Source organism: Rhodnius prolixus, unplaced genomic scaffold, assembly GCF_049639745.1.
Source record: "Rhodnius prolixus isolate KJV_2025 unplaced genomic scaffold, Rpr scaffold_11, whole genome shotgun sequence".
Lineage (NCBI taxonomy): Eukaryota > Metazoa > Arthropoda > Insecta > Hemiptera > Reduviidae > Rhodnius > Rhodnius prolixus.
The window spans coordinates 4,245,119-4,258,531 of NW_027411625.1; the positions used below are offsets into that span (position 1 = coordinate 4,245,119).

Here is a 13,413-nt window from a genome sequence, read left to right on the forward strand (position 1 = left end):
AAAAAAGGTAACAAGAAGATGAAGAAGAAGAGTTTTTGAAAATGCCGTTTTTGCGCATTTTTCGGCAACTTTTTTCTCGAAATCTATTAGAGCTTGGTTGTTCAAAAAAAAAATTACAGTTATAAAGGAGGGTTTGCCCTATATTGTAAAGAAAATTTGGGAATTTTATCTTTTATAGAAAAAGAGAAAAAAATTGTCCAAGTTAGTGTTTTTGAACGTTACTCTTTTTCGTGCAGTTTTTGACGATCAACCCTTAGACAACTCTCCTACCGGGCAGTTTTAATAACAATTCCACACTTAAATTGCTGGCTGTGTATCATAGATCTCAGTGGTAGAGTGCCCTCTGGAGTGTGAAATCCAGTTGATTGATGATTGCAAAGATAGACACCGAATAGGAAAGAATTGCCGGCAAATGCTGCCAATTGATCCCCCTGTTCATCACTCACCACTGAAGATGGGACCCGGATCGTGTAATAGAAGAAATCCAGAGGGAGTTGGATTTCGAAGTACCACATTTCTAGTAAAAGTGAGAGACATAGTGAGTTCAGTCTTCTAATGCTTTAAATGAACCTTTGAGTTTACTTTATTTTCCAGTTTCGACTATCTTAGAAACGGAATCCTTCACCTCTCCAAAAGATGAAGAATATGATTCAAGCATAAACGCATCATCCATCTACAAAGTGGCGCTTAGTTTCATTAGACTCACCATAGGAAACGCAATTGAATAGTGATGTCCACTCATAGACTTTCTGGCGAATCCAAGACCTGTTAAATTAGCCATCCTATACAGACCAAATTAAAAAAGTAGATAACATAAGATCAAGATGAAATCGTAGACGTTCATTAGTGTTTGGACGACAATCCATTAAAGAATATTTTTCTTCGTGCAACATCTTTCTCAATTCCTTGGACGTCTTCCCTTTTCCTGGTTTGATAACTTCTTATTAGATCCCCTAAAGCGATCATTAAATTAGTATTTTTGCGTCGATTTTTTTGTTTGAAAAATCCAAATTTAAACAATGCGGCTAAAATGTTCTGTAGATACGTTTAAGCCAACCTAATGACTTTAATTAATAAATAGTAATGAGAGACAAATGAAATAAACAAAATGCCAAAATATAATTAAATACGATAAACCAACGTAATTTTTAAAAGTGCTTTGGGAAAAATTAGGTTAATCGTTTTGCAGAACATTGGAATAGTATGTTAACTTTTAGGCGTATCCGTGTTTATTTCATAAAATATTAAGAAAAGTAATGCCTATTTTTTGAGGCAGGCTTTATTATCAATTTGGTGTCGCGGATGGAGGCGACTAGCAAACACATACTTTACTGTAAATTTCTTTTTATTAACCATTAAATAAAATCCAAGGCCTATAGACCGGGGAATCGAACCCAGTACCACAATACATATTAGCTTTACAGGTCACGCCTCTTAACCGCTCGGCTACCGTGGCGCCTTATAAAGAATTAATTTTTTTTTTTTTTTATATTTATAAAATCTAAAATCCTACAGTTTTTGTGTATTATTTTTGCTCCCAATTGGATACCATCTAACAAGCAATTGTAACCACTTTTTGCTGTAATGTATTTGCTTATAAGCAGATATAACAACTTTACTCGAACTCTAGATTGTTTTTTGCACTTCTATAAAAGATTAACTTCCCTGCTCCATTTTAAAGACCAAAAGTTATAATATTTTTTATTCCTTCTAGTTAATAGATATTAATTGCTTATTAAGTAACAATTCTTATAATTGTACACTAAATTAAAAATAACATTTTGTTTTCAGACTGTTGTACGTATCTATCGATTCCAATGAAGAAGACATGGGACCAATTCATAACTTTAGACCGATCGTTGCAGCGTATTATATTATCTATATAATTATCATAGCCTTCTTCATGGTAAACATATTCGTAGGTTTTGTTATTGTTACATTTCAAAATGAGGGCGAACAAGAGTATAAAAACTGCGAGCTGGATAAAAATCAGGTAAGTCCTGGAAGAATTAATCGATATAACTCAACGAAAAAAAAAATTCTTCCAATTTAATCGATACAATCGCTATTAGCTATTAGCACAAAATCGAATCATCAGTAATCTTTCCAAAATAGTCAATCTCCGGGCACTTAATCCATGATTCACCTCACACTCCGCATTTGTGAATACAGTCTTTCTAGGAGATAAATAATGCCCATACATTAGAAATTTCAGGAAGATCCTGACCCACTAAGGGTGCGTTCCACTAAGCGCTCACAACGATCAAAATGTACCTTCAGCCGTTCCACATGACCGCGGTCGTTTTGGTCTTGGCGAAAACGTCACTAATGACGTCATTATTTTCGCTCACTCGAAGCTCACAACGCCCCACCTTAAGAGCTGGGTCAAAGTGGGCGTTCAGAAATTTGGCGCAATTTCTAAAAGCAAAGATGGCGACCGAAAAAATTATATCAGGTAAATTAATGTATTAATCTCATGTAAATAATTGAATGTGTTTCTCGAAAGTCTGCAAAAAAATAATAAAATGGAAAATAACTTATCCCTTTACATACTAAATCACTGAATAACGATCAATTACACTTTGATAGTTAATAATACGTGGCCTAAGTTTTCGCTTTTCACTATTGCGATTTTGTAAAATTGCATTCCACTTTTCATCGGAACTAGATGAAGAACTATCTAAAGCATTATTACGCTGCATTAATAAATATCCTTCTGTTGCCACAAAAGACATTTTAATTTTATTTAAACGTAAATTTTATAAATACTCCACTAAAATGTAATATAAAAATTGAATTATATATGCATATATATTTAATATAAGTCAACTTTACCAATAATTAATAAAGTTTATTATAACTGCTTATAAACGGGGTTAAAATTAAAAAACAACCTCTTCAAGCTTCTAACTTATTTTCGAGGCCGCCATTTGTAATGTTTACATGAACGGTTAAAACGCCCACAGTCCATTCCACTTGGGTTTTCGATCGCAACGCTCGCAAGCAAGTGGAACGGGCAAAATCGCGGTGGTGAGCGTGGTCGTTGTGATCGCTTAGTGGAACGCACCCTAGGAGTTAAATAATGCCCATACATTAGAAATTTCAGGAAGATCCTGTCACACTAAATCACGCGGAAACGAAACCGTTTTAACGCATAGTTTTCAATTAGAATTAGAATGGGCCTACGCCCCACGGCACCGCAACCCCCAGAGTCTTTTCCAAAGCTTATTATAATTATTATTATTGGTTATGGTCTTGGAAAAAGAATTTAGTGAACTCAGTTTTGTCCAACCAAAGTCCAGAACATTTTTGATTGTTGTATGGAATCCGATGTTCATAAAAAGTTAGGATTCAGTCCAAATATGGATTATTTTTGTTATTTAATTGTCGCGATAACAACTTTCTAGTACAGTCATAGTAGTCGTAGTACAGTAGTGCACTGAAGAAACTCAAGAAACCCAGCCAAAGTGTTAGTACAGGAAGGTATGATATTATTCAAGCAGAATACGAAGCAGGAGAACAGAGAGATTTCTCGTTTTAATGAACAAACACACATCTATCTACTCTGAAAAAACTCATTTTTTTGGACTGTAGAATTTGTTTTTTTCAGTTAAATACTTATAACTGCATCAAACTTCCTAAATTTAGAAGAAAGTACTTTATTTAAAGCAAAATAATACTAAATAATTTACAGAGAAATTGCATCGAGTTTGCGTTGAAGGCGAAGCCGGTTAGGAGGTACATACCTAAGCATCGTTTCCAGTACAAAGTCTGGTGGTTTGTGACATCACAGCCGTTCGAGTATACCATCTTCACGTTAATCATGATCAACACGATTACACTGGCCATGAAGTTCTATAATCAGCCGGATTTTTACACTAAAATTCTGGACGTGCTCAATATCGTCTTCAGCGTGGTCTTTGCGCTTGAATTCGTCTTTAAACTAGCAGCATTCAGGTTCAAGGTGAGTTTTTTAAAATTTTGTTTTGTGTTGCTCTTATTAAGTATCAAGAACCAAGCTAAGAGCGATGCTACTGTAATTTCATAGATCCTTTAAAAATCTGTCCTAATGACCCATGACCACACGATGAACCAAAAAAGACCTAGTGACGCCTTCCTATAAGCCTCACTTCGGATCATTCAACGTCTTGCTAGAGTAATCCCGCATTATTTGCTGTCTCAAAATGATAAAGAGACCAAGGTGCCACATCCCTTATGAATCGAACTACTGTGGCCACTACTAGAACTCATATCTGCAACGAACCCAGCCCGTCTAAGGTTCATCTCTAGGACACTTTTCTCTTGAAAAAGAAAAAATTCCTGTGATACAGAGGATTCTTTGAATTTTCAATAACCATATTTTAATATTTTATTCACACAGAATTAAAATAATTTAATCTTCCTGTTCTGTTTTAATTATTTTGAATTTTAATTGTTTTTAGCCGTTATTCATTAAACGCTAATTCTTATGTATTTTCTTCTAGAATTACTTTGGCGATGCTTGGAACGTTTTCGATTTTATCATCGTTTTAGGAAGCTTCATCGATATTATATATTCTGAACTAAATGTGAGTACAAATTACTTATAATTAATTAATTATAATTTTATCTAGATGTATAGTTTGTACGTTTGAATTCTACAACGTTTAGCAGGAAAGAATGCCATGTTTTATTTTATTTATTTGCCGCATCGACGCCATGATGTATAAACATTCATTTTCTGCTTTCGATCTGAGAGAATCACTAACATTGAAAAAAAAAAGTGATTAAGAAGTCAACCTTGGCACCACGATAGCCGATAGGGGCTTGAACCTCAAGCTAAGATGTATTATGATATTAAGTTCGATTCATGATTTTATGCTGTAGAAAAATATTATTGTTAAGTATGTTAGCTATTCGTCCACGATACCTGATCGATAGTTGGACGTAAAGCCCGCCTGAACACACTATATTTACAGTCAAACCAACTGTTACTTTAACACTCCTTAACAAAAACTTACAGTTTAAAATGTTAAGTATAAGGGTTGATTAAATTTTGGCGTTTAATCAACCCTTATACTTAACATTTTAAACTGTAAGTTTTTGTTAAGGAGATTTTTGTACCTTTTGGATAGATTTTCCTTTTTGTCTATTTTACATAGTTACATATCTTCTTTACAGATTTTTTTAAAATTTGGAATAAACAATTCTATCATTATAATCTGATAAGGTGTTAAGTCGGAACCGTAACTACCACTGGAGAGATCTTTTTAAAGAATGATTATAGTTGCGGTCCCCCAAACCATCCTCAATAACAATTTTTTTGAAAAAGCGTTTTGAATAACATAGGAAGGTATTTGTACGTAAATAGCAAAATTAAACTGCGATTTCAGTACTTCCTTTTAAGAGTAGTAAGAAAAATAAACTACGATTACAGTACTTCTCCCTAAAAGGCAAAGAGGCAAAGATTTTTAATCGAACGACAATTCATTGATTTAAATCGGTTCACTCTTTGATAATTTAAACGATTGCTATACTTCCCCTTACCAAGTGTGAGAGCTGATCGCCGCTTTAATGTTACGTAGGGGAGCCCTAACCCTATCATCCTACCAAATTTTATCAAAATCGGACCAAGATTTACAGAGTAATTAGTAATAATAATTTTGGAGGGGGCCTTACATAAAGGGGGCTAACTCCTCTCCCATTCGATATACAGCGTCGAGACCCCCAAAAGGCACATCTACATAAAATTCCGAATCGAATGACACCTCATTCATGAAAATCGGTTCACGCGTTTAGGCGCTACGTTGTTTACAAAAAAGGTAACAACAAGAACAACAAGAACAAGAAGAAGAAGAACAAGAACAAGAACATTTTTTGAAAAAGCGGTTTTTGCTCATTTTCGGCAACTTTTTTCTCGAAACCTATTAGATCTGGGTTATTGCGAAAAAATTACAGTTATAAAGGAGGGTTTGCCCTTTATTTTAAAGAAAATTTGGGAATTTTATCTTTTATAGAAAAAGAGAAAAAAATTGTCAAAGTTGGGTGTTTTTCAACGTTACGCTTTTTCTTGCAGTTTTTGACGATCAACCCTTATACAACTGTCCTACCGGACAGTTTTAATTAAGTTATTGCGTCGAAATTGACGACAGTGTTTGATTATAGAATATTAGTCATCTGTAAAAAAAGGTACAATGAATGGTAATGATAATGAGCTATAGTTTGGCTGTGGATTCGCAAAAACTTATTGTAAACATCAGATCACCTTCGCACTGTATGTATTAATAAAGGTAGAGTTGTCAAGATCCCAAAGATGTGGCTAAATCCATCATTCACGACAGAGATTTTGAGACAAATTCTTTGATTCAGACGGAAGACGGGATCTATGACATCGAATACCAATGAAACTGAGAATCTACGGAATTGGATTGGACAGACCACTTCTTATTACAGGAATAAAATTATACACAAATTATAGACACATCAGCCACTAATCAATAACGTGGCACTTGATGTGAGTTTTAGGTCGCAGTTACCTAGAAGAACGATACGATTATTCAGTTAATTAAAATGAAATCTTGCAATCAATCTTCAAGAATAGGAGTGGTTGATTGTACACTAAAATCCACTGCAACCTGTGAATCCTGTATTGTGTCGACCTTATTCACACGTCAAACCAAATCTCTATTACGGTGCGTTCGACGTGTATACTCGTGAGAAATATAAAATTGCCATTAACTACAAAAATCTCGAAATTTTAATAAAATACAATAAGAATATTATTTGGTGGGATGTTTCCTTTATCTTACCAATAGAACTGCGGTGGGAGTCAGCCAAATGATAAGTGGTTGGTACATGTTTGGTCTCCGCATTAGAGATTGGGGAATTAAGCACACAAATAGAAGCTCTCAGCCCTTGTGCAATGCCGTTTTTACCTTAGATAGGAGGTTCAGACCTCAGTATGAGCATGATTTCATTTTACACAGAATCCAAAGCTCTTTTCTTTCTTGTAAAAACTCTTGCGTCCCTAGTTAACTAGAGCAATGCATACGTGAAGCGGTACAAGATTTTGAAAGAGCACAGAATGCTCTGGTAATCTCAAGCCCCCAGAGATTGCAGAAAAAGTCGCTTGCAGTTGACTATTGTAAACTTTTTGGTTGTTTTGCCTCCTGCGTTCGACGTGTATACACGTCATTGTCTGATTTTAATTCCGCACACTGTGGGGAATTTTTTTAAAACTAAATTCCACGCTTAACTGGTTAATTTGGAAAACTTGCGGATCGCTTGGAAGAAGTAATTAACTCATTTTCATCCACAGGATTGCTATACTTCTAATCTTGATGTTCATGTTCTCTTCAATAACTTGCTTGTGGAAATATTTTCACCTTTTTTACTATAAATGCAATAGTGCAATAAGAACTAATTTATTTTAATTTTCCAGCCAGGATCTAGTCTGATATCAATCAATTTCTTCCGGTTATTTCGTGTGATGAGGTTGGTCAAACTGCTAAGCAGAGGAGAAGGTATCAGGACTTTGTTGTGGACCTTTATAAAGTCATTCCAAGCGCTTCCATATGTCGCACTTCTCATTGTCATGTTGTTCTTTATTTACGCCGTTATTGGAATGCAGGTAATTCATGTTATTACACATAGATCATGGTATAATATATATATATATTGCCGACAATCAACCATGCTTAAGCATTGGGATAAATACTGTTTGGGAGCTAGACTAGGGATAAGAGACATGCCAGCAGTAGGTTTAGGGCCGTGAATTGGATATCATACATCATAATTATTTATCATTTTCCAATATAATCTTTTTCGCATTCAGGTTTTTGGTAAGATAGCACTCGATTCTGAAACAGCTATTCACAGAAATAACAACTTCCAAACATTCCCACAAGCGGTGTTGGTGCTGTTTCGTTCAGCCACAGGTAATATTTTACACTTTGAGGTTTTTTTTCTTACTTAAAGACAAGTTTTTACTTAAAGGTTTAATAATTTATAATTAACTATTTCTCAGGTGAAGCTTGGCAAGACATCATGTTGGATTCGTCAGCTAGACCGGGAGAAGTGCTATGTGATCCGCAATCTGATGACGCTCAATCTCAGGCCGGCTGTGGTTCTGACATTGCCTTTCCGTATTTTATTTCGTTCTACGTACTTTGTTCATTTTTGGTAATTTCTTTCAAATATGCTAATGATATTCCAATCAACGGTCACCAGATCTACTGAAGTAGCTCATCTAACCATGGATACGATACAATAAATAGGGAAAAGATTAAATCCAAATTTTGAACACCTTACATTTTGTAATCTAGAACTCCACCTCTTCCCGATAGTATCGCGATCTGAGTAGAAAACACTTATCACTCCACTGTCTGAAGAATCAGGGCCCCAACCCAGATTAAATACCCATAAATCAATATTTAGTCGATTTTTAGTATCGGAAAGTTTGCTATAAAATCTATTGGAATTCTTTTCTTTCCCGTAGTTTAGATTAGATTATCGGGGCGGGAGCTATGCCCCACGGCACCGCAGCCAAAAGAGGCTTATTGAGATGAAACCTCTCCTTCTAAAAAGGTTGAGGACTTTCCCTACTAGTTCCTTTTGCGCTACTATCTCCTTTGGCCTCAAAGATCCAAAGGTTTCAAAGCGCAACCACTCGATTGCAACACAGTCGAATTGCACGTGAGAAGCCGTTTCCTCCTCATCCTGACACAGTCCGCACAACGGTTCCAAGCTGATAAGCCCTTGTACAGTTGACTATGCCCTATGTGTACTGTGTGAATGTATTGAGGGTGTAACGGTATCTGTTGCTAATGCTCATATTATTAGGCTGGGATACCCGCAGGGACGCCAAGTACCCTGAAGAAGTGGCTAATCCACTTCCCTCTACGGAGTTCTTTCACGTAAGTGAATCTATGAAAAAAAACAAAATTGTTGAAAATGGATATTAATAAACTATCGGTCTCTTTTAACGAGTGAAATTTCTATTACGACTTATAATTTACTTGTTACCTATATTTAGAAATTCAATAGGGCCTTTACACTTAAGAGCTATATAAATGGTGATACATATTCTAAAAGGGGCGGGTGTTGGTCTAGTGATCAAGAGAATGACTTTGTGTGTGGGAGATCACTAGTTCGAATCCCGCGTATGACTACTTTTTATTTGTAAGAAAAAATTATTTATAGTAAACTGTGAGCTTCAGCTCCCGTCCACGACACCTAATTGGTAGTTGGACGTTAAGCCCTGCCTAAAAAAATAGGTGATTTCTTTGCTTGTAAAAGGAGTTCAGTTCTTCAAAGATCTTGATACAATCTTGGTTTCAGTCTTCTTGAAGCTGAAGGCATCGCCAAGGTGGTAGTGAGATGGCAGTGTGTGAAGGGTGAGAAAGAAGTTGTCCGTTAGTTTGGTCATGTGAGTGTGAATGGCTTGAATGTCCAGTTCTCCTGTGTATTTGTGTGTTCTCAGTAAACCATAGGGGCGTTCAGTGGCTATTTGTAGTACTTTATTTTGCACTGGTTACTTAAAATCAATTTTGTCTTACAAGATGAATAAGTGGAAAGGTAGCGATTGCAAGATAGCCTTAGATAACCTCCGTCAAAGTATTTGGCGAGATAATAAACAAAATTCACCAAGCGCTTGGCTTGACGCTTAACGTTTTTTATTTGGCCCACTTATAAAGGAGGGCTATATTAAGTTACTTGAATAATCCCTACCTCCTTCATCTTATAATAACGTTAATTTAAATGTGTTAATTCTGTTCTTCTTTTTAATTAAAAAACTTATCTTCCCATCACATTCACTAATCCTTCTTTTACTATTTTTAATAGATTATCAACTTGTTCGTGGCGGTTATCATGGATAATTTTGATTATCTGACAAGAGATTGGTCAATATTGGGTCCTCATCATTTAGACGAATTTATCCGGCTATGGAGTGAATATGATCCTGACGCTAAAGGACGGATTAAACATCTTGATGTTGTCACTCTACTAAGGAAGATCTCTCCACCACTTGGCTTTGGCAAACTGTGTCCTCATCGAGTCGCCTGCAAGGTCTTTTTTTTTAACTTTAGTATCTAAAATGTTTGCAATTCATTTAATTGGGATATATAATGTGTATACATAATACAAAAGACTAATATAGTGAGTGACTGCAGAACGATATCGTCTGCGATATGAAAGATCTATCTTGGATCCCTCATATGCTACCACTTTGGTTTAGATATACAGGGTGAACCAGTAAGTATTGTCCATAGCAAAAAAAAAATAAATAAATAAAAGTTAAGGTTTATTCACATTCTTTTCTTTTTCAAAGTGTAGTTGTGTGTGAATTTGTAATTTGGAGTAAGTACATATGAATTTTTGTTTATAAAAATAGTACTTGTTTAAAATATTTCCTAACATTTTCTTAAATATTTCAGAGAGATAGACCAGATTTTTTTTTTTTTTTTAGTGCTATTTGTGACCTTTGACTTTCTTATTTTAAGACAATCTACTGTAAAAATTGATTACTGACCCATCTAAAAGAGTTTTCAATGAATTAAACAACTTGATAAACTAACACTGTTGAGGCTCGTGAGCACGTTTTCTTGTAAAACAAACGTAATTTCTCATACGAAGATAAAAAGGAATCCTGGAAAATGGCATACCGTTTGAAAGCCCATTAGACAAGGAAACTTTTTATAAAAAGTGGTCAGCACCTAGGTCTGATAATGATCACATAAGGGCCTAATGAGTTTTCTTAAAAATTTCTATTACTTTTATTTTTCCAGTATTCGGAGGAAGATTGAGGCTGTTTGGAGAATAACTTATGCTTCAAAATGGTATCAATTTTTAGATAATTTATCTGTCTGTCTAACCGTGTTATCAGAATTAAATTCGGACTAAAACTTTCTGAGTAATAACATTTTTATTGCAAAAAAAAGTAATGTAATTTAAAAGTGACGTCATTCAAGAACGGTGGAAAATATGAAGTTGGCCAATACGTCATTGAACTCCACTTTAGGTGTACTACACACAGTAGGCCTATGGACAATACTTACTGGTTCACCCTGTATAGACTTCAGTAATTGTAGGTTTGCTACAGGCTTGTCAGCTTTTTTCCATTAGTACAGACATGAGTGAAGGTTGATACGGAGCAAAAAACCTTTTGAATTACCTTTTAATGTTCCCTTACTTGGTTTATTGTAAGGTATTAAGTTAAGGCCATTTTTTGAACTGCTGAATCACATTTTAATCAAGTTCTTCTTATAAATAAGAAAATTAACAAACGAAATATATCAGAACAAAGAAGTAGGCCAAGATTCAAAATGTCAAAATTAGATTTCTGTCAATATTTTTCTTGGCAAAGTCATGTATCAAGTAAAGATTTCCACAAAATTTTCTTTGTATAAAAAGCAACGTTAAATTAAAATTTCTTAAATGTATCATAGATGAAGTTTTCATCAAATCTATGTTTGATTAGCAAGGTCTTTACGAAGTCATAAAAATTGTTGGTAAAATTCTCTGACAACACTAACATTTACAATGGAAAAATTAGTTTAGCAATTATATACTTTTAAATATAGTTTATTATTCATGTCCATTTTTCCACTAATTTTAGTACTAGATCAAAATCCACATTAAAAAAAATTACAGAGGGGGGCACATTTGAATAAAATTCACATTATCTGATACAGAGTGCATAGAATCGTATTAATGAACCTTTTTATTTTGTTTTCCACAACTTTTAAGTCTTTTTAAGAGATCTATATCAATAAACACATGGTACTTTACATACATATCTATATTTTTTTAATTTAAAAATGTTATGTAAAATGTTAATATCTGCCCCACTGGTGAGGTAGGTACCTTTGAATACAATATAAAATAGACATTTCACATTTCAACTGTCTGTGTGAGAGTTGTGGTGTCATTAGTTAGTTTCTGTTATTAGGCTACTATACCTCTGTCTTCGTCAAGATCCTGGTAAAATTGGATAGCCAAGTTTCACAGACAGTTCAGCGTAGATACAGATACCTATTTATTGTTATATTAATATTGTTAATTATCTTAAAAGATTCTAATTTAAGCCGAAATGTCTACTACAAAACATTTGTTAACACTATAAGGCAATGTTAAAAGGAGGTGCAAGTTGATAATAAATTTACAAAAATATCCTATGCATTTCAGAGGCTTGTCTCAATGAACATGCCGCTAAACAGTGATGGAACAGTACTGTTCAATGCAACGCTATTTGCTGTAGTTAGAACCTCGTTAAGGATTAAAACTGAAGGCAACATAGATGATTGTAATGCAGAACTTCGAGCTGTCATCAAGAAAATATGGAAACGTACCAGTCCAAAGTTATTGGATCAAGTAGTACCTCCGCCGGGTGGTGAGTTGTAATACGTTCTTGTCATTTAATTAATTCCATTACTTCCAAGTGGATGTCCGCTAAGTGATGTACTCATGTCCCAAAACTCCTTCACTGGTAGAGAGACCTGCAAGCATTATCTAGAGATGCTTGATCAATAATTTTTGGTGTATAGATCGAAATTCAGAAGAGCAATAATTCCTCGCAAATAAGGTGGAATTTAAAAGCTATTAGTTTCCATCAAGACATTTGGATGCTAATTTGATATATCGAGTTCATTTGGGGTCTAATTTGGACCTTCGATGGCATGATACTTTGCGCTTGCTACTAGCACCATCCACTTATAAAGTTTAACTTACTTAAAAAATATAGTGAGTACAAGTCAAAAATAGCAGTTAGTGAATCTCTTGGGTCCTTACGAGTTTGGCTTTGCGATGAGAAATACTGATTCAATTAATCTTTACCCACCCGAAAGCCTTTCTTCTGACCCCTTAAGTCAATACAAAAAGGCCTAGCCTTAAATGAATAACGTGAATGGGGCTGCTAAAATATGTTTGTTTATATTTCAGTTGATGACGAAGTAACTGTAGGAAAATTCTACGCTACATTTCTTATTCAAGATTATTTTAGAAGATTTAAAAAACGAAAAGAACAGGAGCTTAAAGATGGCGATAAAGAATCCCATAACACTGTCACTCTGCAGGTCAGCTTTAAGTGCTCTACTTTTTTTGTTTTTGTTTTTATTCTGTTATATAAATAATTTATATGATTTATGACTTCTTATTTTTGATAGGCTGGTCTTCGAACACTGCACGACGCAGGTCCCGAATTGAAGAGAGCCATTTCAGGTAATCTGGAAGAACTGTTAGACGATAATCCAGAACCTATGCACAGAGTAAGTGTACATTGTTACAGAAAATCTTAATATTAAATAAATTGACGCTGATTTGATAATGTGATCCACAATCTGCTGCTGCAAAAATGCTAGCTGGATGACCGTTGACGTTGAATTGATGCTGCGTGCTTTATACTTTCGTAGCCTATTTGGTCCCTATTTTCTGAGG

At 34.7% G+C, this 13,413-nt stretch overlaps 1 protein-coding gene across 8 annotated transcripts in view; it reads left to right on the forward strand.

Moving 5' to 3' along the window:
- Positions 1-13,413, forward strand: part of Ca-alpha1D (Ca[2+]-channel protein alpha[[1]] subunit D) — a 438,304-nt gene that overhangs the window by 392,967 nt on the left and 31,924 nt on the right. For all 8 annotated transcript variants that reach the window (XR_012461446.1, XM_074138318.1, XM_074138321.1 and 5 more), the window contains 10 exons: positions 1,792-1,993; positions 3,695-3,964; positions 4,485-4,568; positions 7,421-7,609; positions 7,814-7,916; positions 8,006-8,160; positions 9,823-10,047; positions 12,166-12,370; positions 12,919-13,052; positions 13,143-13,244. Coding sequence is in view for 7 of the 8 variants with exons in the window: in XM_074138318.1 (XP_073994419.1) it covers positions 1,792-1,993; positions 3,695-3,964; positions 4,485-4,568; positions 7,421-7,609; positions 7,814-7,916; positions 8,006-8,160; positions 9,823-10,047; positions 12,166-12,370; positions 12,919-13,052; positions 13,143-13,244 (1,669 nt within the window). In the remaining variant the exon portion in view is untranslated. The remainder of the gene's footprint in view (positions 1-1,791; positions 1,994-3,694; positions 3,965-4,484; positions 4,569-7,420; positions 7,610-7,813; positions 7,917-8,005; positions 8,161-9,822; positions 10,048-12,165; positions 12,371-12,918; positions 13,053-13,142; positions 13,245-13,413) is intronic.